General features: G+C 42.5%; 1 protein-coding gene across 26 annotated transcripts in view; it reads right to left on the minus strand.

The window, feature by feature from the left end:
- The window catches only part of KALRN (kalirin RhoGEF kinase), a 708,666-nt gene that overhangs the window by 232,530 nt on the left and 448,358 nt on the right, over window positions 1–27,778 (minus strand). For all 26 annotated transcript variants that reach the window (XM_050781536.1, XM_050781534.1, XM_050781532.1 and 23 more), the window contains exons 26-32: window positions 19,369–19,438; window positions 16,789–16,878; window positions 11,644–11,736; window positions 6,231–6,342; window positions 3,613–3,803; window positions 3,073–3,174; window positions 1,611–1,753 (exon numbers count right to left, since the gene is read on the minus strand). In XM_050781536.1, the coding sequence (XP_050637493.1) occupies window positions 1,611–1,753; window positions 3,073–3,174; window positions 3,613–3,803; window positions 6,231–6,342; window positions 11,644–11,736; window positions 16,789–16,878; window positions 19,369–19,438 (801 nt within the window). The remainder of the gene's footprint in view (window positions 1–1,610; window positions 1,754–3,072; window positions 3,175–3,612; window positions 3,804–6,230; window positions 6,343–11,643; window positions 11,737–16,788; window positions 16,879–19,368; window positions 19,439–27,778) is intronic.

The raw sequence follows: 27,778 nt of genomic DNA on the forward strand, positions 1-27,778 counted from the left end.
TTTGGATTAACTGGGCCAGTGCTCCCCATCATGTGTAGACAGTTGAGAGCTGGCTGTACTTTCTGCTTCCTGCTATTCTGGCCCATGGTGGGCCCTTCTGGTCCACTCCAGATGAAGTAACTTCTGGGGGACGTGGGGAGCCCACCTAGGAGTGTGGGTAGTATTCCCCAACCAATGAACTCCTCTATAAACTGTCCCCATATCCAGGAATCTAAGATAATGGAATTATAGACTACCTGGTTATTCTCTGCAGAGTATGCCAAGGTTTCTCACCCACCCATCACAGGACAAGAGAAAAGGTGGGAGCGGAGAAAAGTTAGGGGCATTTCCAAGATACGCATTTCCCATATTCTAGAAATGCCCAAACTCTCCTACTATAGGAAAAAGGGGCAATGTCAGGGTAAATAACCCTAGTCAGCCTCACCTGAGTATCCTCTCTCACTATGATCCTAGACCACCATTTCTTTATACTTGTTTCCTTTCTAATTTCTTTATTAAAGTATGGATTCCCTGAGGCATGGCCTGTCTCCACTGCTAGACTTTAGTCCACCCCCTCCTTACCTGGACTCTGGACATAGATAACTGACATCAAAATGATCCCTCCCCTAGAGTAGTTACAATTCCTCCATGCAGCACTGAGGAGGTGACTTTATCCTGGTCATGCAGGTCTTGGGGCTTCTGCCCCACGGAGGTTTCTCTACCTTAGTCACATCCTTCTTTTGGCTACCACCTTGCTCAGGACCAATGTTGCTGCTGCTTCGTAGGCCCTGAAATGGCTCCCTACACTGCTTGTCCTGGTTGGTACCTAAGGGTCAACTAAATCCTCCAGCTTTATTCCATTCAGGTACAGGGGAGGAGGGAAGAACCTGTTACCACCAATGACCATCTCTGTTAGAACCCTGTTTTTTTTCTTCAAAATGTATGTGAAGTTTTTGTATGCTTTCTTTGGAAGTATCCCCCAAAAGAGTCATTAGAAGTGTAGGTGTCACATGGAGACTTGGGAAAGACATACTTAAGAAGTCATCCATGGGTTTAGAGGAAACTGGGATTCAGAAGGGTCCAGAAAGATATAAGAAATAAGTCCTCCTCTGCCCAATGACATTGCTTATCATAGGTGAATGAAGGCGAGGTCTCTGTGGGTGTTGCAATAAGAGCTGCAATGAAACCACCACTCCACACGTTACAGTACACAAAGCCCTTTCACTATCCAACCAGTCCGGCGTTCCTCCACTCTAGGGCTCATCTAAAGTCCCCTTTCTTTGAATTCTTATCGCATTTATGATACCTATTGGTGGTTCTTCTGGTCTATTTCATGTGTGAGACATGGCTATTAGATGGCTCTTAAGGGAATCGACCCATCTTACACTTCCTTTAATCTTGTAGCACCTAGCAGAGTGTTTATCAAATAAGAGGTGCTCAGTGAAGCCCTGCTGAATTTGACACTCATGAGATGCTTAAAGATGAGATGACTCATCCTAGGTGGAACTCACAGGCCTTCCTGGAAAGTGCCACCTGCAGGGCACATCCCCCTTCAGAAGCAAAGATTCATCCCATTCCCGTGCCCGGAAGCCTGTGAGGCAGGCAGTGCTGGAGGGAGAGGCGCTTGTTACCTCTTACTATTGTTCCTCTGTTTGGCTGGTGTTTTGGGGAGCTGAAGTGGCTCCTTTAAAGCTCCTTTCAGGTGAATGATCCTTTCTTGAATCACTTCTCGAATGTTCTTGATCCACTCCTGCTTGGTTTCGATGTTGGAGGCCTAGAGTGCCACAGGGAGAGAGACTGAGAACCCCAACTCCCATCACCTCGCCAAAAACAGCTCTCAACCCTCCTGCAGTCTTCATCTGTTATTTTCAAGGATTCCAAATGTCTGGGGAGTTTATTTATCATTTCATACTTATGACTTTTTAATACCAGAAACAGGCTTCTCCAACTCCCAGAACAGTGCTCTGACCTCAAGACTCAATGCAGAATTACTTGTATGAGAGTAATTGTCAAAGTATTTCATAACCCATAAGGCACTGACCAATCCTGATATCTGCCCTGGAGCTGGAACAGAATCTGGAAGTTCCCCCTGGGACAGGGATTAACACCTCGGTTGCTAGATCCAGGGGAGGTCTAGTGGGCACTGGGAGGGGCAGCATCTACTTCCCAATCAGTATGGATATATGTCAGGATGCTCACCTAGCATGGCTCCACAGACTTGAACTGACTAGCAGTCAGTCCTGGGCTTGTGGCAAGCTAACTCTGTTAACTAAGGCACTGCTATCATTTTATGATGATTCCATTTGTCTTGGTAAAATTTTTTTTCTGGTAATTCTGCCTCACAACAGGTAGCAGCTATGCTGGCAGTTCAGAGTGAACAAGTGTGAAGCTTTTGTCGGGGTTGGACCATCTTTTCCTTGGTGATGGGCACTTTCCTGACAAGCAAATGACTGCTAGGAGCTCCATCAGCTGCATGATCGCTGCTCAGCCAGGCTAACATCACTGCTGTGCCCCAGAGAGCTACAATGACTCCTCAAGGCCATCCTCTAATGAAAGGCCCCCTCTTGACACTTCTCCCCATCAGCATGGTCCCCATACTAATGTGATTTACTAGGGGCTCAAGAACATAGGTTCCCAGGGAATAAGGTCCATATCTTGTACATGGTTATCCCCCACCACACTAGGCACTATACCTTTTACACAGAAGCTATTTAGGAAAAAATGTCAAATGAATGTAGAGCAAATCAAGGTGCCTTTTGTCAAAGGGTCAATTGTTCTTGCCACTTGAAGGAGGACATACGGACAGAGCACAGTTTAAGTGGGCCCTGCTGAGCTGGCCCCGCAGGCCACTCCCTGCCCTCTTCCCTGTTGGTCACACATGTGCATGCACTTGAAGAGACCATGCATCTTTGAGATTCTGGGTCTACCTTCAGGATAGAATTTGCTTCTCAATACTCATGTGATGCTACCATTTCCAAGAGAGGCCCATGGCTCAGTAGAGTCTCTGCGCCTTAGCTTTTAGGCATCACTTGCCCACCCCTACTTCTATTACCCCCAACCCTAATCTTGTGCCTAGCAGAGAGCAGTACTTACTTTCAGCACTGTTTTATTGTCTGAGGATGGGGTGCGCCCAGACCACAAGGCGAATTTGCAGGGATCGCCCTCCACGTGCTCGGTCACACCCAGCTCTGAGGTCTGTAGACAGGAAATGCCTGTGAGAGGCGGGGAAGGGGAGGGCAGTGGGGAAACTTAGGGCTGGGGTGGGAAGGGAAAGGCAACAAAGAGGAGAGGACCGAGGGAGGGGCTTCTGTCAATCAAACTTTAACAGATTGGATATTCTGTTCATCTACCCAGGATGGAAGGACCTACAGGCACGTGCCTGATTAGCAGGTACCAGGGAGGGAAGGTGAAGAGGGAGGTGCTAAAAGCAAACAGAAAGAAGAACTGTGAACTCTAAAATGCAGACGTGGGAGGTGAGTGGGGTGCTTTCCAAATAGGAGACATTTTCATTTGTCCAGGATGGTTTTGGTGTGGAGGCCAGGGAGGAGATGAGATGAGTGTGTCCAGATCCCTTCCTGCCCATGGGTTCTATGAAAGCAGGGAGTCTTGTCTTATCCCACCTGCCCCACCTACCAGTAGCTTGTTCTTGTAAACATATTTCGTGTGTCCTGAAGAGTCTTTGATTTCCTTGCTAAAAACCAAGGAGATCTCAAAGAGGAACAAGTGCCGCTCCCGCCCCTTCCGGATCAGCGACTTCGGGTCCCACACTTGAAAGGCATCCTGGAGAATCAACTCCCCCTGCACATCCAGGTTCTCGTCGAACCCTGAAAAACATCCATTTTCACCCTGTGGAGTTTCTCTACTGCCACAGTCAGGGAGACCATGTTCCACTCCCGTCTTGGAGAAAGGCCTCTCTTATTGTTAGTCCTCAGTTCCTAAAGGGTTTTTCTCTCTTTGCTAACTCCAGAGACTGCTGAACACTTCCATAGACATCTCTGAGCATTGCAATTAGATCTCTCCTGACCCCTTCCTGCACCACGTCTTTTATATACATAACCAATATTAGTGGAATCTCCTGCAAAGGTCCTGTGCAACCTCACATCTTCACATACCCACGGTTGGCCTCCTGCAAGGGCAAATCCCATAGCTCCTTTGTCCTCCACAACTTTCTACTGTTCCTGACTTGCAGCTATGAGTAGGGCTGAGGACAAACACTTCCTGACTGAGTGTCTTCAGTTCATCTTTATTTGTCATATTACCTTAATTCTCTTCATTCTTCTTCTTCTTCTTCTTTTTCTTTTTCTTTTTTTTTTTAGCACAGTGGCATGATCATGGCTCACTGTGGCCTTGAACTTCCAGGTTCAAGTGATCCTCCCACCTTAGCTTCCCAAGTAGCTGGGTCTATAGGTACATAACACCATGCCCAGGTAATTTTTGTATTTTCTGTAGAGACAAGGTCTCTACAGACCAGCTGTTGTTGCCCAGGCTAGTCTCGAGCTCAAGTGATCCTCTCACATTGGCCTCCCAAAGTGCTAGTATTACAGGCATGAGCTACCGTGCCTGGTCTACCTTAATTCCTATATTCCATTTCTAGAATTCCCCCCTTTGATTGCTTTGCACAAGACTTCAACAGTTTATATTTATACCACTTTATACAGTTTATATTTACACCACTTTAAGTTTTTAAGAGAGGCTCTCAAACTTTAATGTGCATAAGAATCAGCTGGAGAGCTTGTGAAAACAAAGATTACTGCCCACCCTCCAACCTCCCCAGATATTCTGATTCAGTAGGTGTGGGGTGAGTCCATGAATGTGCACTTCTGACAAGCTCCCAGGTGCTGTTGCTGCTGCTGGTAAACAGACCGTGCATGGAGTAGCTGGATCCAGAGCATAGGTCAGGGACAGACTGGAGGAGCTGGGTACTTGCAGGTACTTCACGGTGGGGTAGAGGTGAAGGTATGAACAGAGAGGAAAGGAGTGGAGAAACTGTGTCAACAGGAGTACATTTAGATTGTTCCTGCTCAGCCTACGGAAAATAGCCAGGGCTCCTTTGCTCTAATAATTGAGGCTTAAGGTGCTAAGGATTATCCAGGAAATATGGAGACCATATCAAGTCTCCTAAGGTGGTGGTGGTGGTGGTGGTGGTATTGGTGGAGTAGGATGGAGTCCAGAAGAGATGAAACAGCCACGTGTTTACATATTTGCAACAGACTATACACATTTCCTTTAGAACCCATTAAAAATGTTAATTTTTTTTTTTTTTTTTTGAGATGGAGTCTCACTCTATCGCTCAGGCTGGAGTACAGCGATGCGATCTCGGCTCACGGCAACCTCTGTCTTCTGGGCTCAGGCAATTCTCATACCTCAGCCTCCTGAGTAGCTGGGATTACAGGCATGCACCACCACAACTGGCTAATTTTTGTATTTTTAGTAGAGACCGGGTTTTGCCATGTTGGCCAGGCCGGTCTCGAACTCCTGACCTCGTGATCCACCCACCTTGGCCTCCCCAAAAAATGTCAAATCGTAACTCATCTAACAAATTCCGCCCCAGTACGGCTGCTCTGCCCACTCACTCTGCAGTGTTAAGATGACTTTACTGGAATCTTACTCTACAGGTTTCTGGTCCCAAGAAGATAGTTTCAGCTGACTGAAGTCTTATCAGAGTTGTTTGGCTGGACTTACTAACCTATGAGGACAAAATGCTGGTTGCACAAGAATGTGAATGTATTTAATGCCACTGAACGGTATATTCAAAAATTGTTAAAATGGTAAATTTATGCTATACATATTATGTACATTTTACCATAATAAAAAAATGAGCATAAGGCTGAAGATGGTATGTTTTGTGTGTGTGTGTGTCTGTGTGTGTTTATGTGATCAGGATTTCTGTTCATTGTGATGACCAAGGCGATGCAATGCAGATGCTACACAAACAAGCCTGCTGCGGGTTGGGAGCTCTAGCACACCAACAGTGAGGGTAATGGCCTGTCCTGGACTCTCTCATGGGCAGCAACATGTCCACATAACCTCCAGTGGCTTAGGCCTGGTCCTTCCTGGAAGCAGGGTGCTAGCCAGGTTGGTCCTTGTGGAGCCCCTCTCACACGACAAGGGCCTATGTAACTATTTGTCGTTTCTTCTCTCTTCCAGCCTTAGCTTTTTTTGTCTAACTTCATGCCACTTCCCTCTCATGATGCAAGTTCCCCCGTTTTAAGGAAGAGAGGAGGCTTCCCCAGTGCGGGGAGGACAGCTACCTTCCAGCATGCTGACATGCATGGCATCATTGGCTTTCTTTGGGACACTGAGCATCACTTCCAGGCCATCCTTGAGCTCCCCTTTCCCTTCTTCACAGCAAGTCAAAAGTTCCTGGGAGAAAAAAAGTCCAGACACAATTAGGGCCATCTCCCCCAGCTTCCTCCCACCACCTAACCCACCAAGGAAATTACAGACCAGCTTCGCTCTCTGTAATGGTTCCCTCTGAGCTATAAAGAAAGTGAAGTGGGGTAAGGGGTTATCTCCAAGAATTCAACCACAATTTTTCTCTCACACTGAGCATTCTCAGCCCAGTCTAGCCCAAACTAACTCAATCCAACCCAACTCCCAAATGGCTTGATCTGTAAGTCAGCAACTGAGGCATTCTCTGTCACTGGACTGCCCTCTTAGGGAAGGGACTACCCCGGTAAAGCACAAGAACAGAGGTGCAGTACTGTATAATCCAATAAAGAGAACAAAGAGGAGAATGAGAAGGATAAAGGGAAGATAAAGAGTGTGCTATGCAGCACCCATATATCCCTGCATGCTTACTGCTGACACCACTTTTATTTACAAGCCTCTACAGCCTGAATGCTGACTTCCATCCCACTGGGAACAACCTAAGGTTGCAGACTTAATAGGCTTATGACACCCTAGAGTAATAAAATATTTTTAGATCATATGGATCAGGAGTTCCTAATCTGGGGCCAATAGATGGGCTTCTAGGCTATTTCACTGTCAGATGAGGTAAGCGCGATTAAGAGAGATAAAGTGATTTTCCTCAGGTTATAGAACTCAGTGGAGGCTACGCAGAGGCCTGAATCCAGGTCCCCCGAATCCAAGTCTGGCACTTTATCCACCACATCAACCCTGTCTCTCCTATATTCTGTCCCCCATTGAGGCTTCCAAGGGCAATACCTTCTTTCTTTTACCTCCTGGGGAGCTGGGGAGTATGTCCTTTCTTTTGTATTTCCTCACTGGAGACTCAGTCATCACCATCCCCATAAAATATATACAGTATTTGGTTGGTGGAGAAAAGATCATTTCCAACTATCTTAAGAATCATAAGACTACTTGGAATGATTTTTGCCCAGACCAGAATAATGTTGGCTTTTCATTTTTCCTATCAGGGTCACTGTATCTTGCTCACTTTGATACTGGGAAGGGAATGGTTAAGCAACAGATCTGCAATCCATACTCTCTCCTCCAGGGGGCGGGGGATGCGTGTTGAGTGGAGGTGCTTTTCCCAGAAAGAAAGAAGTTCACCAGATCAAATCTTGTAAACACGTTAATGACAGACCTCTTGACAAATAACCTAATGGTACTTGCTAGCAAAAGAGGACTTATCTAGGAAATGCTTTTAATAGGATAAATCTGGTCTGTCTAGGGCTTCTTATGGTAAATAATGCTAGAATCTGTGGCTTTAGAGGCATGGCTCTCTGGAAGGTGTCACATAAGCTACGCAGCTATCTGAGTAAAAGGGGAATGTCTTTCATGACCAAATGACTCTCTTCAGGGCAGGTGATACAATGTGACATACATAATTTACAGACCTTGTAGATCAATCTGGCCTCAGCACGTCCTGATGCTGCAAGAAAAGGCTTGGAGTAGCACTGGTGGTCCTGGCCCTTTCCCATGTCACCTCTGTCTTGGAATTACTTGTATCCTTGAAATTAGTAGTCAAGCTTTATACTTGGCAAGATATCTAATTAGTGAGAGTCTGATCTAAAAATCCAATCCTTAGTGTTGCCTTGGATACACTCCCATGGGAATAAGGGAGCTTTGAGAGTCCAAAGAAGAAGTGCGCCCCCTAGAGCACATGTTTGGGAGGGAGAAGTGATCAGTGCTCAGCTCTGTCCTTGGCTCCAGTCAGTATAATGTCATCCTTGTTCAGAAAGTGATATTGACTTCTGCCAACCTAAAGTTCTCAGATTCTCCCACCCCTTTCCTTATTTTAACCTTCCCAATCTTATTTTCATACATCATAAAAGAAAATCCTGAGGTAAAACATAAGAGAAAAAACAAGAAATATGCTTCAGTTTGTGACAGAAAACACGAATTAGTTTAATCCCCCCTGCCCAAAACAATTGAGCAAGTCTACCAATCTACCAGCTGGGCCAATAAATTTTCTCTGATCCTTGCTATACTTTGTGATAAGGAGAATTTAGGATCCTTTTGTAAAGCCACAGCAGATTTACATAAAGAATACTGAGCACTCTGACATAAAGTTTCTACTTTCACGCCATATCTAAAGTGATGAACCCAGAGGATACCGATAATTAAATATACATTTATTTGAAATAAAACTGACTTTATGAAAATAAATCCCATATTATTTATTTATAGTAAAAGCTCAGCAAACTATTTTTCTCTTACTCAGCAGGCACTCTGCCAACAGCACATTTTAAAAAGACCAAAACTATCTTCTTTTCTTTTTGAGACAGAGTCTCGCTCTATTACCCACACTGGAGTGCAGTGGATCGATCTCAGCTCACTGCAACCTCTGCCTCCCAGGTTCAAGCAATTATCCTGCTTCAGCCTCCTGAGTAGCTGGGACTACAGGTGCATGCCACCGTGCCTGGATAATTTTTATATTTTTAGTAGAGATGAGGTTTCACCATATTGGTCAGGCTGGTCTTGAACTCCTGACCTCAAGTGATCCACCCGCCTTGGACACCCAAAGGCGTGAGTCACTGTGCCCAGCCTGTTTTCCAAAAAAAAAAAAAATTTACTTCCTCACAATCAAATTCCTGCCACTTTATTTTTCCACTTCTTAGCTACTTCTATAGGCACCTCTTCCTAAAACACTCAATTCCAGAACAAAGTTCCAGAGCCCACTCCTTCAACTGCCTACAGCAAAACACAAGCCTATTCTATCCTCAACTTCCCTCCCTTGTCTGTGCCACATAATTCATCCTAGGAGGCTTATACCTTACAGGATTAAAGGGAGAGGTAAAAAACTATATTTCTTTTAGAACTGCATCTTAGTTGATTTAAGACACTGGGAGTGTGGATAGTTGAGTCAGCACTGGTTTGTCTTTCTTTCCTTTTTTTTTTTCTTTTTAAATTCACAACCCCACCAATTCCTGAAAAACCTTTGGGTGGGATACGTACATTAAAAACCATAAAAATCAATTTTAAAAAGTCTATTAGCAGAAGAAAAATAATTTCATTTTTTATTTTATTCATTTTTTTTTTTTTTTGAGACGGAGTCTCACCCTGTTGCCCAGGCTGTAGTGCAGTGGCATGATATTGGCTCACTGCAGCCTCTGCCTCCGAGGCTCAAGCAATTTTCATGCCTCAGCCTCTTGAGTAGCTGGGATTACAGGCACATGCCACCATGCCCAGCTAATTTTTTGTAGAGACGGGGTTTTGCCATGTTGGCCAGGCTGGTCTTGAACTCTTGACCTCAAGCAATCCACCTGCCTTGGCCTCCAAAAGTGCTGGGATTACAGGCATGAGCCACCAAGCCCGGCCATGAAAAATAATTTTAAAAGGCCAAGCATTAAGTGGGATAGGAAAGAAGAAGATAATTATACACAAAATCTGGGCTAAGGAGATTCTACTGTAAGCAACCACAGAATTCAATGCTAACTTTCTAATAGCCACAGGTAAAGAAGGGCCTGAGCACCTGTCATTTAAAGACAGAAAGTATATCCATTTTTCAGGAGAGAGGATTCCCTATGCCCCTGTCCTGAGGTCTCACAAGAATTTCTTGTGAGCCTTTATATAAGAAATTTCAAAAAACAAAGAAGGGAAAGCAGTTCTGCCAGGACAGCTGGGGTGCCTGCACACTCTTTTCTCACGCTAGTCCTCAGTAAAGGCCGAGGGTGTGATGTCCAGTTGTAACACTTTAAGCCATTTCTGCAGGGTTGGATGGCTGGAATCCTGGAAGCAAACGCCCGTAGCCTCTTCTTGGAGATGAGAAAGGAGAAGAATTGCAGGGAGGAGGCTGAAGGGAAATGATGTGGCACGGCCCCACTCTGACTCAGAGGACAGAAAACCCTACCAGGGCACAGGCTCCTGCACCTTCACTGCACTGCTGCCCTCACGCCTCTCATCACGGAACCTCAAGTGCTAAGCTAGGGAGATTCCATGGGCTAGGAATGGTGAACTCACTCCAGTGTGACTAGAATGGTGGATTTGAAATTAGACTGGTTTTCAAGTTCAGTGAAACGAGCTTATGCAAATTTTTGCAGGCATCTCTAAACAGGAGCTGAATTACATCAGATTTTCTCTGAAATTACACAATGTACTTATAACATGTCCCCTACTATCCCTTTATCTTTGCATTAAAGGAGCATCCAGCAGTGTATTTCAAATGAGGGAAAACTCTACCCCTAAACTTTAGGAATTAATATAGATGGGGGTTATTTAACTACTTGTGTCAATTCCCCAGGCTTTCTGTGGAAATGACATGATTTTCAATGTATCAATGCATTCTTATATGAGAAGGATCAACTCAAATTACTTAGTGTTTTGCATATTTGGTTATTTAACTTTTAAAGAAAAGGTTTTGAAGGAAGATCCAAATCTCTTGGTTGGCTCCAGAAGAACCCCAACATGCGAGAACCTACAGATATAAGAATACTCTTGTGTTTTAATATGTACCCTTTGACTATTTTCCCTCAAAATCCTCATTGTCTTGGCAAACACAGAGATTAAGACAATGGTAGGTGCCACTCTGGCCTCAACTATCCATGTAAACTGGCACTGCCCTTAGGACTCTGACCTTTTATTTATTTATTAATTATTATTATTATTTTGAGACTATGTCTCCCTCTGTCACTCAGGCTGGAGTTCAGTGGTGTGATCTCAGATCACTGCAACCTCTGCCTCCTGGGTTCAAGTGATTCTCTTGCCTCAGCCTCCCGAGTAACTGGGATTACAGGTGCACACCACCACCCCGGCTAAGCTTTTGTATTTTTAGTAGAGATGGAGTTTCACCACGTTGGCCAGGCTGGTCTCAAACTCCCAGCCTCAAATGATCTGCCCACCTCAGCCTCCCAAAGTGCTGGGATTATAGGCACGAGCCACTGTGCCTGGCCAGACTCTGACCCTTGATTTCATCAAAAGCAGGGCTACCAGGAAGAATCTGCTTTTATAAGGAGGGACAAGAAAGCCTCTAAGAGCCAGTCAGTGCCTGAGAAGGCAATTGCTAAAAGTTCTGCAGTGGTAGGTAGATGAGAAAATAGTCACAACTTATTCCTGCTCCCTTTTCTTCCCTTTCTGCCTTAAAATAGGCATCTGGAATTCCATGGGATAGGACAGCAATGCCAGTGTGGGCTGAAGTTCTGCTCTAGGTAGAAGAAAGGTCTTCAGGTGGAAGCATTCCCATCCTTACGGGCCAAAGCTGGGACTCCCTTGCCATAGGCGGTAGGCAGTGGAGGGGGATGTGGAGGGGAGGGGAGGTACCTTCAGGAGAAGTTGATATTTGGTGATCCTTTGGACAGGCTTAATTAGGTAGGAAGAGATGGAATTGGCCAGACCATGCCGTTGCTGTATCTCCTGCAGGGATGAGAACAAGGTGCAATTAGACACAGAGGGGCGTGTGTATGTGTGTGTTCTGAAAGGAAAGAGGCAGGGGTCAGAAGAGAGGAAGAAAGAGAAAAAGGTAGACAAGTTTGAGAACATGTTCTTTGATAGGGAGAGGGAGTAAAAAGAGAAACAAAAGAGACCAAGATGGATATAGAGAGAAAATAGGAGAGAGACGGAAAAGGAAGAAGGGTTAGGGAAAGAAGCAGGTATGTGAAACAAATAGAAATTGAACAAAAATGGAGAAAAAGAGCAGTAGAAAAGAGAGCAACAAGGTAAATAACAGAGCAGAGGGTAAGGAGAGATGAAGTAGGAGTGAAACGAAATCAGCTCCAAAAAGGGGAGAAGAGAGTACAGGGAAGGCAGAGAATGAGGCTCTGACTTCCATTCTGATGGCTCCTGATGAGTCTTTCCCTGCCCTCAGTCACCTTAAAATAGCACATGGATATATCTCCTTTATTAATACCATCCTTCTCTTTAAATTTAACACATCCCAACTTAGGGTCATCACTTTATTTCTTATAAATGTTTCATAGTGATCCATGGCACCTCCTTCATTCTTCAGGTCTCCTAAGCTAGAAACCATGGAGTCAATTTTAGTCATTTCTCCTCTGTTATCCCTGGTGACAAATCTTTCCTTTCCATTTCCAGGGACATCACCCTCATCACTCACGCCCAGGCTAAGGCCATGGCCTCCAATTGCTGTTTGTGCTTCTAGTGTCTCCTTTTATTCTCTATCCTACCTCCAAAATGATCTTCTACTCCCCAAAGTCTAGGGGTTATAAGCAGCAGAAAAAGGTACATTTTTGTCCCTGTCCTCAAAAAGCTTACAGTCTAGCTGAGAATACTCAACGCATATGAACTAGAGATCAACAAAGGACAGTACAGGAAATGGTACAGCCAATAAAAATGGGAGAGATTACTGGGTTTCGGAGTGGCCAGGTAGTTAGTAGAGACAAGGCCTCAACCTCACCTGGGGCTAAGAGGTGAGGTGGGCAGGTGGGGTGGGTTAAGTAAAAGGTTGGAGAAATGACACTCACTTACATCAAACACAAAATGTATCGGCTGAAATAATCATTGTATGTTTACATGATGATGAGGACCATGACTGAATGGTACAGAGGATGCACACCCACCTTCCATAAGAAGTGAAAAATAAAGTTAGATATGCAAGGCTGGGTCATTGATGGGTTTGAGTTAGAAAAGAGTTAGGATATGAGGGTAAGTTTTTCAATGGAAAAGCATCACAGATCTTAAAGAGAAGAAACGGGTGGGGCATGGTGGCTCATGCCTGTAATCCCAGCACTTTGGGAGGCCGAGGCAGGAGGATTGCTTGCGTCCAGGAGTTCAAGACCAGCCTGGGCAACATAGCCAGATCCCATCTCTACAAAAAATACAAAAATTAGTTGGATATGGTGCCACGTGCCTGTGGTCCCAGCTGCTTGGGAGGCTGAGGTCAGAGGATTACTTGAGCCCAGGAGGTCAAGGCTGCAGTGAGCTATGATCATGCCACTGCACTCGGCCTGGGTGACAGAGAGAGACCGTGTCTCAAAACAAACAAACAACAAACAACAACAAAAAAGAGAAAAAAACACATGATGAAAGTAACGTTTCAGAAAGAGTAATATATATCTAATAGCAACATGGGGGTAAATCTTGGAGAAATAGACAGAGACAAGTTATGAAGCTATTGCAAAAGCCCAGGTGTGTAGATCTGAAGTTACCACATGATCCAGCAATTCAAATTCCAGGTCTATGCATGACAAACCCAAATACCCATGAATTGATAAGTGGAAAAACAAAATGTAGAATATTCATACAATGGAATATTATTTGGACATAAAAATAAATGAAGTTCTGATGCACGAAACAACATAGATGAACCCTGAAAACATTATGCTAAGTGAAAGAAGCCAGTCACAAAAGACCATGTATTATGACTCAATTTTTATGCAATGTCCAGGCAAGGCAGATCTATCTGTAGTGACATAAAGTACATCATTGGTTGCTTGGGGGTGGGGGTTTGTGGTGGAGCGCTGGGAGGTGATGGCTAAAGGATACAGGGTTGCTTTGTGAGGTGATGAAAGTGTCCTAAAATCGACTGTAGGGATGGTTGCACATATCTGTGAGCACACACACAAAAACACTGAATTCATACTTTAAATGGGTGAAATGTATGATATCTGAAATCATCTCTCAGTAAAGCTGTTATTTTAAAAATAGGTCCAGGTATGCAATGTAGGGGCATGCCCTAAGCTAGAATTCGTGAGAACAAAGTATTAGGAAGAATAAAAGAAATATTTTAAAGATGGACTTGATAGGACTTGTTATGGGGCTATGAAGAAGGGTGGAGGAGAGATAATAATAATTTTAAAAATTATTCCATTGCCTATAAGAAATGATTTCTATCCCAGAAAGTAGTAATTTTGTCACTATTTGTCTCTTCCCTAGAGGTGTGTAGTTACAAGGCTTGAGGATGATAGGCAAAACAGCTGCAGCTTGACTCTCTTCAGGCAACTGAACCTTGTGAGTTTATCTGGGAGCTTTGGCAAGAAAGCACAAGCAACAATTCACCTTTGGCACTCTTCCCTCTCTGATGAAAAGCCCAGCTTCAGGAAGGCTGCATGTGGAGCAGAGAGGGAGGGACCCACATCAGTCAAACCAAGCTTGGACATCACACCCATGCTGTTCTCACATTTAGGGTCAAAAATTCTGGATCATGTGAATGTGTAAGCCTTTCTAGGACTTTAATTCTCTGCGTTCTTTTTACAGTCATGGATATTAGGTGACTGCCTTTATTAAGGGTTTATCTCATTTATAAATCTCATTTATAGAATGAGGGCCTAAAGCAGATGGTTCCTAATTGTAGAAGTTAAGGAAACTCTTCTGATGGAATGAAAATAAGCTGCAAAGATTATGCCTTTTGGAAAGTTTTGAAAGCAATCCAGAGAGTCTACTGTCCTCCATTCCCACTTCCAGGGCAGACTTGAAGAACTCATACTGGACCAGTTTTCTGGCTTCCATCAGTCTTTCCAACTGATGTAGAGGTTCACTAGGCACTATGTTGGAAATGGGGTACACAATGGGAAATTTGCGGATATATCTGACTTATCAAAGCATAGAAATTGGCTAGAAATGGGGATGAAAGGTAGGTAGGACTAAGGGAAAATACAGTCTGGTGCCAGGCACTGGGATGTGACAAAAATGAATCAGGCATAAGGTCTCAAGGAGCTCACAGGTGGAGGGAGATGTGAGTAACAGAAAGGTGCATTGTTAACCTGCCAAAAGGCAAATCATTATAGATGCTATGACAAAGAGACAAAGTACAAAGGAAATGATTCATGCAGGAAGTAGCATGTGAACTTTAATGGATAGGAAGAATTTTGAAGAGAGAGGGACAGAAGGGTGTGTGTGTTTGTGTGTTTGTATTGTGTGGAGGGGACACAATCTATCCTAGGCAGAAAGAGCAGTGTAAGCAAAGATAAGGAAGCAGAAGAGTTTGAGGCATGCTCAGAGCACAGGACATGTATGTCAGAAAAGTGCTAAGCGGAAGACAGGACACAATGCATTTAAAACTTCAAAAAGACCCTTCTGGATATTGCTCATGAATAATCAACAGAAGCATCCTAAGAGAAAAAGATTCTCAATCAGATGTAATGGTGGCGTAGGGCATCTAATATGATACTCAATAGTATCAGGTGAGAGAAGCACTTTTCTTGGGTTCTTCTGTGATGCCAAATCTAACCCAACATATTCTAATGTGGGACACATAGAGCCATTTCCATATCAATGCTCCGTTAAAAAAATCATGTGCGTTTTTCCTCATCTGGCTTCTTTCCATTCAAGAGTCATTTCTTTACTGAGCAATATGACATTTGTAGAATCATTTCTGTTGAGGCAGTGCCAGGCTAGAAAGATGCTCAGGGAAGGTGTCTTTTGTACACTTGAGTACAAGAGCCATGTTTAAATGTCTTTATATACTCCACGGGGCCTAGCCCACTATCTTGCATACAGTAGACATACAAAGATTTATGAAAAAAATGAAAACAGGTAGGCAGAAAGATAGACAGATAACCTTTAAAAAGTGCTGTTTCTAGTTTCTGTCACTTCCGATATGACTGCCAAAATGGCCTTCACTGCTATAGTCCGCCTCTCACTAAACTTTCTTTTCTCCCCAATTTCATCTTTCCCTCTTATTCATCCTTTGAATCCTGCAGGGCCCCCTTTGATTTTGCTTACTGTAAAGCCAATAGGTCACTCTCTTTGGGAACCAGCACTAAATAGATCCCACCATTCCTCAACAGGATTGTGTCATCATTCCAAACCAAAGGATCTGACAAGGCACATCAGCCTCACTCTTCTCCTGGCTTCTGTTATAGCAGAGGTGTTCAGCCCTGGCTGCACATCACTGTCACCAGAAACTTTAAAATATTCCAATGCTCAGGCCACAGTCAGGCCAATCACAGCAGAACCTCAGACACAGGATTCAGGAATCAGTTTTTTCAAAGCTCCCCAGGTGATTCCAATGTGTAGCCAAGGTTGAATCAATTGCATTAGAGAACTGATTCTCAAACTTGAGTGGGCTTCAGCTACCCAGAGGCCTCCTTATAACTCAGGTTGCTGGGCTCCCCCCGAGAGATTCTGATTTAATAGACGTGGACTGAGGTCCAAGGATCACACTTTTGGAAACACTACGTTTGTGAGAGCTGTATGTGAAGCAGAAGTGAAATATATTAATCAACCACTGCATCATAGTGGGCCTTCTCTAAACATGTGCTTTATGGCTACCTAGGTTTGGTGTGGAGGCATGGAGACAAATTTGCCTCGTCCAAAATCACACTGGTCAAGATAGGAAGGGATAAAACAAAATACATATACTGTTTTTTTTTTTTTCCATGCTTAAGGTTTGGAGTGGCCAGTAAAGAAAATTTAGGAAAAAAGGATAGCTAAACATCCATTATGCCAAAGCAGAGAAGCATTTCCACCTGCTCATCAGCTGCTCAAGAATAGAAAACCACAGCTTACATCAAAGAAGGTGCCCGCATGCTCCAGGATAAGCTGGTTGGAATCAGGCTTGTTTTTACAGTAGGTGACATACATCTGAAATTTGTCTGCCTAAAAAGAACAAAGATAATAATAGATAAGCATTCATTAGTTGCTCCCTTCGCTGAATGCCCCAGCAAGGGCTGTACAGTCAAAATCCTCAGATGCCAGTGTCTACTATGGCAAATGTTCTATGCTCATCCAGCCTCCATGGTCCCCTAACAGACATTTGGGATGTCTTTTTCTGTCAGCATGTACAGAAAGCTTCTGGAACTGAGCTCATTTTAATACTAGTTTGTGCTAGAAAGAATCAGAGAAAGCAACCCATATATCCTGACATATTCTGAAGTTAGACAGAACTTACTTACAGATTTTACCCTTTTTTTGATTATCTACAACTGTGCTCCCCATCTTGAAAAAGGACAGCATTTGCTCTGAATACAAAAACAAATAATGAAGATAAAGTATGATCTCAGAGGTAGATCTGCTTGTACTCTAAATGTCTCCATTGGACAAAGGTGGAGGGGCATGGCAAGGAACTATGCCATCCCCAACCTCCCAGAGCAATGACAGGGAAAAAGAAAGCAGAGTAACCCCCCGGGCAGAGGTTAAACAATGGTTCCTAACCAGATTGTTACTTCAAGCCAAGAACCTTATGGCTGGGAGAAAATTCAAGACTCTCAAAACTCTCTGGGTTAGTGTTACTGGGAAAGGTATGTGTATTTTGGCCAACAAATACTTTTCTTATTTGGTGGAATGCTACCCATCTCAGTGCCTTTGGAACTTTGTGCTGGCATCCTCTTCTGAGACAGCAGCCCAAATATGTGTTTATTACAGCAGGTTTCATTTATGCTAGCATCGTTCTAAGAGCTTTACATGTATTAACTCATTTGGTGCTTATGAGATCTCTATACAGTGAGTTCTGTTATTATCCCCAGTTTGCAGATGAGAAAACTGTGGCACAGATTGATCAAGTGACTTTGAATTCCCGCAGTTAGCAGGTAGCAAGTAGGGTATCTGACTTTAGGCTTTTTGATCTTGACCACTGCCTTTTAATACATTACAAACAACTTCTTCTACCCTTCATTTCTGCATTACACTCATATATTAAGATTATGAGACTTAAGAAAGTCACCTTGGGGTAATTCTTGGTAAAAGGTGAATATTTTATCCAATCACAAAAAAATTCTGAAACCAATTTTCAGGGCTATATACTACCTAGGAGGTTATTCATCATCCCTAGGAGATGATGATAAATCATTCTTATGACTGATTGTAAAGGGAATCCACAAATTTCATGAAAGAAGATGCAAAAAAACCCCTTTACTGAATGGTCAATCTTGTCATTCTCTATGTTGGTTGTGCAAGGAGTCATAAATTATTTATCAGCATTAATATGAGCTTTGCATTGGCTCATCTATTTAGAGGTAGAAAATGTATTAGGAAAAAATAAAATGGTAGCTAAGACTTTCTGAAGAAACAAGAGTGCTTGAAAGCAAACGTTAAGATTTCATGAAAACAAGCTTGTCTGGGAGTCAGGTCTTGAGTTGTGGGACTGGCTGTGATATTTATTACGTGTCAGTGAACTAGTCAACCTCCGATCTCATCTGAAATTTTCCCATCTTTAAAATCTAAAACATAAACATAGTCCTGCCTACCACATAGGGCTGTTGAGAACATAATCTCTCTGAATCATGAAGACACTTTGAAAGGCAATTAGCCCCTTATGGGTGGAAGTTATTATCAGGTAATTACGAAATAGTAGAACGCTTGACCCCGGGGGGAAGACTTGCATGTTTGCACTCAGTGTCCTAAGTGGACTTCCCTGGAGATGTTTGCATTCACATATTGTACATGAGCCTGAGTTCAGAATAATGCAGAGTGGAGAGCCAATGAAGACTAATGTTTCAGTTTATATAATTAGAACCCGGTACATTGAGTCCCTTTACTTGGCCCATGACAATAGCATGAAGGAGGATGACCAGGCACTCATCTTGTGGGTCAGAATTGGGATGGATACCCAAAAAATCTGTTTTTCTCTATTAAAGAAGAAAATGTAACCAATGGTTAGGTGGAACCCAAAGGATACATGCTTGAGGAGATGGACACCCCACCCATTCTCCATGATGTGCTTATTTCACATCGCATGTCTGTATCAAAGTATTTTGTCTACCCCATAAATATATACACCTACCATGTATCCACAAAATTAAAGATAAATTTTAAAAAAATGGTTAGGTGGCTTCCTAAAGTTCTAATTCCCTAATCCATATCCTGTAACAATAGCTAATGGACTGAGCTGATGCAGTTCCTCTGCCAGGGGTGGTAGTCTTGTTCCACTCTTCCAACCTCACAGTTTTAGAAAGTTCTTAGACAGCTTAAGACGGAGCTTAATCCTGATGTCTAAGAACTTTTCCCAAGGCTTCTCTCAGACCTACTCGTGGTCCCTCTCAGTAGCCCCTGGTCCTGTGTGAGACTGGCAGTGACCCCAGTCCTTAGGTCAGGCACTGAAGAGTGGTGCCATGTGTATGGGCAGTGGGAGAAGGATTTCAGGTAGGTTACCCAGGTAACAAAGCAGTGTCCCACATCCTCAGGCAGTTGCTCGTACTTCTCCAGCTCTTTGAGGAAGATGCTGCAAGAGGAGAAAAAGACTGAATCAGACACCTCTGTGCGGCTGGCCCCCCGAGGACTGCACTGAGGCCAGCACAACCATAACTTCTCAAGTATTTACACATGGCTTCTCTACTGTCTAAGCGACAGATGGTGAGGTGCAGTTTTTAATGTTGGAACTAATTTCATTAAAATGTATGTTAATTGATTAATTACTGCTACTTAAAATAATATTCTTTCTCTTGGGGTGAACATTTCTAGGAGTGAAAATAAATAATAAAATATTTGTGTTGGACTTTTTATTAGCAAGTAAGAATCTACTTTTTTACACAAGTAATCTAAGCACATCATAAATATTTTAAATAATAGAGATATTTCAAAGAAGCAAAATAAAATATCACTATCCCAGAGATAAAGTAGAAAAAAATTCAGCCTATACTGGCCTCTTTCTAATTTTTGGCCTCATCTTCCACCAGTAGCCAATTTGTACTAAAAACTATGTATTAAACAATGTTTTATAATACAGACACGATTAGGAAAGAAAATTTAGTGGGTAAAAAGTCACACTACATTCCAAAGCTGAATCAAATTACAACTGAATTATCTGCCAGTGTGGATATCTGTGCCATGGCTCCTTTCCATGTTAATAAATAATAAATAAATAGTTACACTGACTTCAAAATAATGTATTAAATCATTGGTTTGGGTTCAGAGGATATAAATTCTAACAAGCCAACATTATTAGAATGGTATTTGCTTTAAAAAACAAAATATTTTTCAAATAAAAAGTGATTATGAGGCTTTGGGGACACATACTGACAGAAGTGGAATTGCTATGATCTTTACAAGGAACAATTTGACAGTACCGATTAAATCACGAATGTGCTTATCTTTTGACTCTGCAATTTGAATTCTGGAAATTTTCCTGTAGTTATGTCTATGCATATAAGATGATTTATATACATGAGTATTAACTGTGACACTGTTTACACAAGCAAAAGATCGTCTGTAAAGAACAAGGTATTTAAACTATGGTACATCCACAGAACTATACACTATGCAGCTATGAAAAAAAGACACAGCTCTCTATGTTTTCATACAGAAGAACTCTGGGAGAAACTAAGTAGAAAAAGGTACAGAAGAATATGTAGAAAATGCAACTTTTTGTCTCAGTAGGAATTATGTGTTCTTATTTCCAACTCAAGAAACTAAGAAAAGACTTCACCACAGGGAAGAAGGTAAAGGAACAGAATAGAAGACAGTGGCGGACAACACTTCTCAATGTTTACTTTTCTATCTAATTTTGATTTTAAAACTGTGAGAATGCATTACCTTCAAAAATTGAATTAAAAGATAAATGATACAAAGTGGTTCTGCATTACTCTACTACTTACCTGTACCATAGAGGGGCAAAATGTTATTTGACTAACTTTACCTAGCTTCTATTGTCCACACATTTTGGCAGTATAATTAATTACAAGTGGTTATGGATTTCATATATGTGTTGTGCGTTCTTCCTTCAGCGACACAGAATGACATTGTTTGGAGTTTAAAAATAAATATGTGCAATTAAAAATGTTTGGCAAGTCCTATATGGAAAGCCAAAATGCTAACAATAGTTGACGGGATAATAGATGACTTCTTTGTCCATCTGTAATTTAATTTTTTCTACAATAAATGAGCATTGCTTTAGTAATAAGAAAAGAGCCATTTAAAAAAATCTGGGGGACTCCTAGCAGTAACCAGTTTGTCCTTACATATGTGATTTTAGAGTATTCTGACCTGAATCATAGAGTAATTATAATGATATTTGGGCTTCAGAAATGCAAATATGTAGTGCTCAAAGTCAAAAAGTATCACATTTGTTGCTACCTTTTAAAGAACTACAAGTGACACATTTAAACTAATATGTACTTAATATGACCATTAAAGTGCAAATTTTAAAAAGCACTATATAATGTTATAATTGAGGATCAAACTTAGGTTAAGATCCAAAGGGAAATATACTTTTTTGTTGAGAAAAGAATCAATCTGCCTCATCATCATATATATGCACACACACAGGTACACACACAGACACACACACACACATAGATATGCACACACACACAAATATACACACACAAACACATTTCAATTTAAAATTAAAAACAATTTTTTTAAAATAATAGAGATGAGGTCTTGCCATGTTGCCCAGGCTGGTCTCAAACTCCTGTGCTCAAGCAATCCTCTTGCCTTGGCCTCCCAAAGTGCTGGGATTACAGGCATGAGCCGCTGTGCCCAGCCTGGGCTGTTCTCCCTTAAGAATAGTCAAAGAAATGGTAAAACAGCATGGATCAGGACATTTCACACACGATATAAAATTGTTTTATTGTTTCAGAAGTGGCAAGTGTACCCATGATGACTCAGGGAGAGCCATTACTTGACTTATGACCCAAGGACAGTTGGTCTGGTCACTTTAATTTGAAGTAAACAATGATAATTACGTCTAAAGAATTGATCATTGATAGAAAGAAAGACAGTGCTAGCAGTTTTATTTAAAATCTTATTAATTTAAATAGAGCAATACCCTGACTTTTGTGATAGCAGCTACCAAACACCTATGGGAAGATGCACAATTTGAAAATACTCAGGAAACAAAAATACTATAACCAGAATTAAATGCACAGCATATAATTTTCATGAGGAATGCCTTTCTGTATAATGAAGGTTTTAACAGCAGTTACCACTAGCTCACCCATCTACCTATCCCCAGGTCTCACTTTCTTCCCTTCCCACAACTGAGCACAAGTTAAAGAATCAGCGTTCACACTTGGTCACAGTTGTGAAAGGGTCTTCCAAAGCTTCATCCCCCTCATCTTGAAATCACAACTTTGCTGAGGCAGGCAGATCACCTGAGGTCAGGAGTTTGAGACCAGCCTAGCCAACATGATGAAACCCCGTCTCTATTAAAAACACAAAAAATTAGCCAGATGTGGTGGTGGGCGCCTGTAATCCCAGCTACTCAAGAGGCTAAAGCAGGAGAATCGCTTGAACCCGGGAGGCGGAGGGTTGCAGTGAGCCGAGATCACGCCATTGCACTCCAGCCTGGCAACAAGAGTGAAACTCCGTCTCAAAAAATAATAATAAAATAACAACTTTGTGGGGGTGTTTGTAAGGATTTAATCCACAGGTAAAAGAACCCAACCCAGTGCATGGTACACAGTAGACACTAAATAAACAGTAGTTCTTCATGATCAGTGCTTCTCAATCTTAATAAACTCATACTCTTTGATAAACACATATACCTGACACTCTTCCCCACTCCTGGAGACTTACATCTAGGGGGAACTCCCTACCAAGCCCTCGCTGAAAACTCTGCAGCAGGTTATTTTCTCCTAAACCATATCCTGGGAAAATCTTGACTGGTTATTAAGCAACATTAGATTCCAAGGTCACCTTGTTCAGGAAATGTTGGGCTAAGCTGGTTTCTTTGCTGAAGAACTTCCAAAATCCTATAATATGTTGAGTTACACTATAAACCTCTCAAGTAAATACAGTATGCAGTGCTTCTCAAACTTCCTTGTGGGTGCAACACTTTTGGGGCGAGTATCAGACTTTGTCTCAAGGAACACTCTTGTAAAACTCTAGTTAGTGGTCCCCACACCTGGTTGTGCATCACCTTCTGGGGTTACTATCTGAGTAAATGCATTGTTTAGAAATGCTTCCTGGGTAATGCCCACACATCCAGTCCATAGATCAGCATTTAAAGGCAACTGTCCTAGATTCCAGCATGCTTCCAGATGGCAAATCCTACATCGGTTCTATAGGATTTAATTTAGGGGGAGAAAGCTACGATTTTTTTTTTTTAAAAAAACCTATTCAGCTTGTGCCAGGTGCATCAATTGATAAGTTTGAATAAGATATTTATTACCATCTCAATGTAATTGTTGAAAGTAAGTGGCAATATTAAACTCTGTTTTGCTTCTTAATTTGAAGCTTATGAAGATGACAGATTATGTAAGTCTGATCAATATCATTCTACTTACTTCAAATAGACATGATGAATTTAAATGAAAGCAAAACAGCTCACAACTCTCTTCACAAATGATGGAACATTTCACCTTAGCTGTTCTATAGCAACAATTTGGCCCTCACCACTCCAATAATTACATGTAATAAATTGTGAAAGAATGAGCAAAGCAAGTCGTTTGTGTGAATGTCTGGGGTTCTTTCAGAAAGGAATAAAACTTTTAAAGAAATGTCAAGATCAAGGCAATGCCATTACTCTATTAAATTATTACAATATAATATATTATGCAGTTACTTTGTGAGGAAAATGCTTCCCTTTGGCTTTGTACACAATCCTGGGAAATGAAACTGCTGGCATTTATTAACAGAAAGCTTTCTGAGTTTTGTCATTAAGTATGATACAAATACCACTATTTCAAAGGTGCTAGACTGGTTTTGTTATTCTCTCGGAAGGTGAATTTGTTCTACAGTCTCACTGCTTCTGGGGACGTGTATCCTTCATTGAGGGGCTCGCAATCTTGTCAGCAAACAGACTTTACATCAAGGGCGCAGTCTGCATCTAAATGGAAATACCTATTTGATGACCTTGTATGTCAATGTACCTTTGCTTGTTGGAATGCCAGAGGTGGTGATAAGGGGAAGGGGCCTGTTGTGGCAATGGGGAAAAAGAGGAACAAAGTGGAGCATACATTTAAACATTAAGTCGGAAATGAGGTGGGGAGAAAGATGTGAGGTTCATGTATTTGTAGGAAGTCCAGGATATTGCCTTCTTTTCAAAGTAAGGCTGGGTAACTGCTTTCATGCAAGTAGAGCTAGAGATTATTTCTAAAGAATCCATTAATGACCAGGCAGATTCAGAGCCTAGAACATAAGAGGCTCTAGACCATAGGGGCTAAGATAGCTGGTTAGCATATTGGAGCAGGTATTAAACTAATGGAAGGTCAAGTACACTCAGGGAAAGGTGCTGGATTTTTCATGTAACAGTTCCAGCACAGTTTGATCACCGAGGCTGAGCCAGGAGAAGCACCTGGCTCTGTCCCTTCATTTCACACTTGACGCTTTAGCCCAGGTTAGGGATGAAGAGGAATGGTCTGCAGGGCTGGACTCCCATTCAGCACATCACACTCTCAGCCTCCAACCACAAGCAGTAAAATTTACCTTGCTGCATGGCTACCTGTTGAATACATTTTTGCCAGTATCTTCTTACTTTGTCTAATCTGTGTGATCAGATGAATAAAGTTATTTGCATACATATATACCAAGTTTAATGTTAACAAAAAATACAAAAGATTAATCTTATGCTTAATGTTACTCATCTCCATTAAGGTGGTGTTTAGCAACCAGGCATGGATGCTAAGAAGTTAGTGTGTAAAACTAAAACCAACATTGCTTTGACACATCCAAACGAAGTGTTTAGACTTTGTCTTGCTTTGGGAATTCCCCAGTGTCTATAAGCAGCCCCAATGTTGACGGCTTACTGAAAACACAAACAACAGTAACAAGACCACAGCTACAATTGTACAGGGCTCCTCTGATGGGTTCTCCTCTTCAAGTGTGCGTTTGGGGACCAAAGAAAAAGCACAACAGGTCTTCCCCTTCCTCTTTCCTTAACATTTGACTATTAAGAAAACGACAGCTGGATTCTTTGGCTCTGTCACTAATTTCGGTTTGGGCAGATCATAAACCTTTGTAAGTTTCAGTTTCTATAGAGCAAGGGACAACTAGATTATCTTTAAAGATTTCTTTCGGGCTTTTATATTTGATAATTCTATGATTTTCTATAAATGAGAGACCACTAACATCAAAGGCATTTGGAGTGGGGGAAGAAGCTTAGAAAGCATAGAACATGCACATTTTAAGTAAGGGTGTGTGTGTTGAGAAGAGGTAGGAGGGGCAAAGAGGGAGGAAAAGTAGCAGCAGCCTGGCAGGGTGGCCTTTCCCCGGTGGCCTGAACGGCACATCCCTTCTCTCACCACCTGGTGGAGCTAGCGCCTCGCGGTGGAGCTAGCGCCTCACCGTGCAGCCATAGATCAAACCCCTCGTGTTTCAAGGGGTTGTAAAATCAATTTACGGGTGGCAACGAGAATTTTAAAAAAGAGGAGGAAGAAATAGAACCTAACACAAAATACCACAGTGCATCACACATAATGCAGGTGTTGTTTTTCAAAATTTAACTTCCCCATTATATATAGCATATATGCATGTGTATATCAGGGCATAATGTACAGTATTTTTCTTTGGTTCATGATAAAAAATGGTTTGAAAAACACCACCTTGCTCATTCTTCTGCAACAGGATGGTAGCTCTGGGAAGGTCTAGGTCTTTATCCATCTCTTTCCCTTGCTCTCCTTCTCCTCATCCCCTCCCCTTCCCCTAGAGCCTCTTTCCCTAGATGGGTCTACCTACCAACCTACCTGCCTGACTACCCACCCCACCTACCTATCCACCCTCCCCCTGTCATTGTCTCCCTCCTGCTCTCCTGCTTCCCTCCTTCTCTATCTCTTCCTTTCTCCTTATTATCTGCCCACTTTACAGTTTTCTCACTCATGCTCTATCCACCTAGCTCTCTCTCCTCCTTTCCTTTTTTCTCTCCCCACATTTCTGACTTGCACTATCCCTGCCCACCACCTCTCCTTTCTCTTCCCTCAGTCTTACAGACATGGCTGTGATAAGACCCAGCCTACCTGAGAGTGTGACAGTGGGAACTCTCTCTGCTTTCCATGACCCAGGATGGTGCCCCACTCCCAAACCCCCTATTGCCTCTCAACCTCCCTGCTAGACTTCACCACTTTTCGCCCTTGCAGGGCTGTTGTTCAAACTTTATTCCATCATCAAGGAAGCCATCCCTGCCTGTAAAAATCTCACCCCTTTCTTAAATTATATCTCAAATGCCCCCTTCTCCATGAGGCCTTTCCTACTCTCCAACTGAGGCTATTTTCTTTGTGCTCCACTTGTGCCCACCTCCACCCTTATCACAGACAGGTATGTCATTCTCAGAACTCAGAGGGCAGATGCTGGGTTTGATCACAGAGTACCAGCTTCATCTTCAGTCTAGCACACCTTTGGCCCAAAGGAGGAACTCTGGGAAGATGAACAAAATGTGGCTGTGGTTCACTTGCTCATTGAGGTGCCCCTCCCTAAATTCCCCAGCCTCGATTTTACCCCTGCTGCTCACCCCTCACTGCTCCTGGCTGACCCTGGCCTGGCCAGTGCTCCCAGCTCAACCTCACACATCTCTGGTCCTGCTCCTGCAGGGAGGGGAACACCAGGCTGGAAGGGCAGTGGCTGGTGGCCAAGGCCAAATCTAATAGCTTCCAGCCAAGCCTAGAGGGAGGGAGTGTGCAGAAGGGACATCCAACCTTGGTGGTTGGTCCCTGATTTGAAAATCTAGACCTTGCTGAAAACTGATTTATTTCAGGTAATTGTTGTATGGGTGTGGCACAAGAATGACATAGCTCTGGGAGAAATGGGTAGAAATATTCATCAAATTCTAAGATCCACATGGAAGCTGGTTAACTATGAATTAAACCAGCCAGATGTGACAGCCACCAATGGTGGTCTAGGGAGTGAGAGAAGGGGAGGGAGTGCTGAAATGGGAGACCAAGCCCTGGAATCTAACACCTGACCTTTAAGGAAAGGGGAGGGGCACACACGGCTCCTCTGGGCCTGTCTCTTTGTCTGTACATGGAGAGGGTTGCACTTGATGGTTGAGAGGACCCTCTGAGCCCTGGGAGTAGAGATTTTATTAAAATGTTATTGCTCAGACTCACATATGACCCTATCTCCAAAAAACTGAAAAGGAAGAAGTTCAGATTTAACAGAAGGTGATGAGCATTTTAAAGAAAAAGCTGTCCACACCAAAGTTGGAAATCTAATAATCAGCAAGCTGAAAACAAATTATTTTCTTGAATTACAAGTTGTATGCTAGGCAAAATGGGAAGACTGCATTAACAAAATCATTACTGTCTGGGGATCTACTAATGGAATATATTCTCCTGTCTGAGTGCTCCAGAAATGCTAACAAAATGCAATCAAAATAGGTCTAAGTCTTGTGTAGATAAGTAAATTTCATGATCTGTATAGTTATTTCTGTAGGAAAGAGATGTAGTGCAAAATGGGGAGAGTGGAGGGCAAAACGAAGCATCATTCTACTTCAATCTCTAGTTTGTGTTAAAGCCACTGTTTGCAGGTATTAAATTCTACATATTAAATTGTTCTTTAAAGAAGTTTTGGTGCTGGGGAATTTCCCCATTCAATACCTATAAAGACAAAGGTCCTTGAGACAGATCACACACACACACACACACACACACACACACACACACACAGAGCAAGAGAGAGAACTAATTCG

Source organism: Macaca thibetana, chromosome 2, assembly GCF_024542745.1.
Source record: "Macaca thibetana thibetana isolate TM-01 chromosome 2, ASM2454274v1, whole genome shotgun sequence".
In the NCBI taxonomy this organism is placed as follows: Eukaryota; Metazoa; Chordata; class Mammalia; order Primates; family Cercopithecidae; genus Macaca; species Macaca thibetana.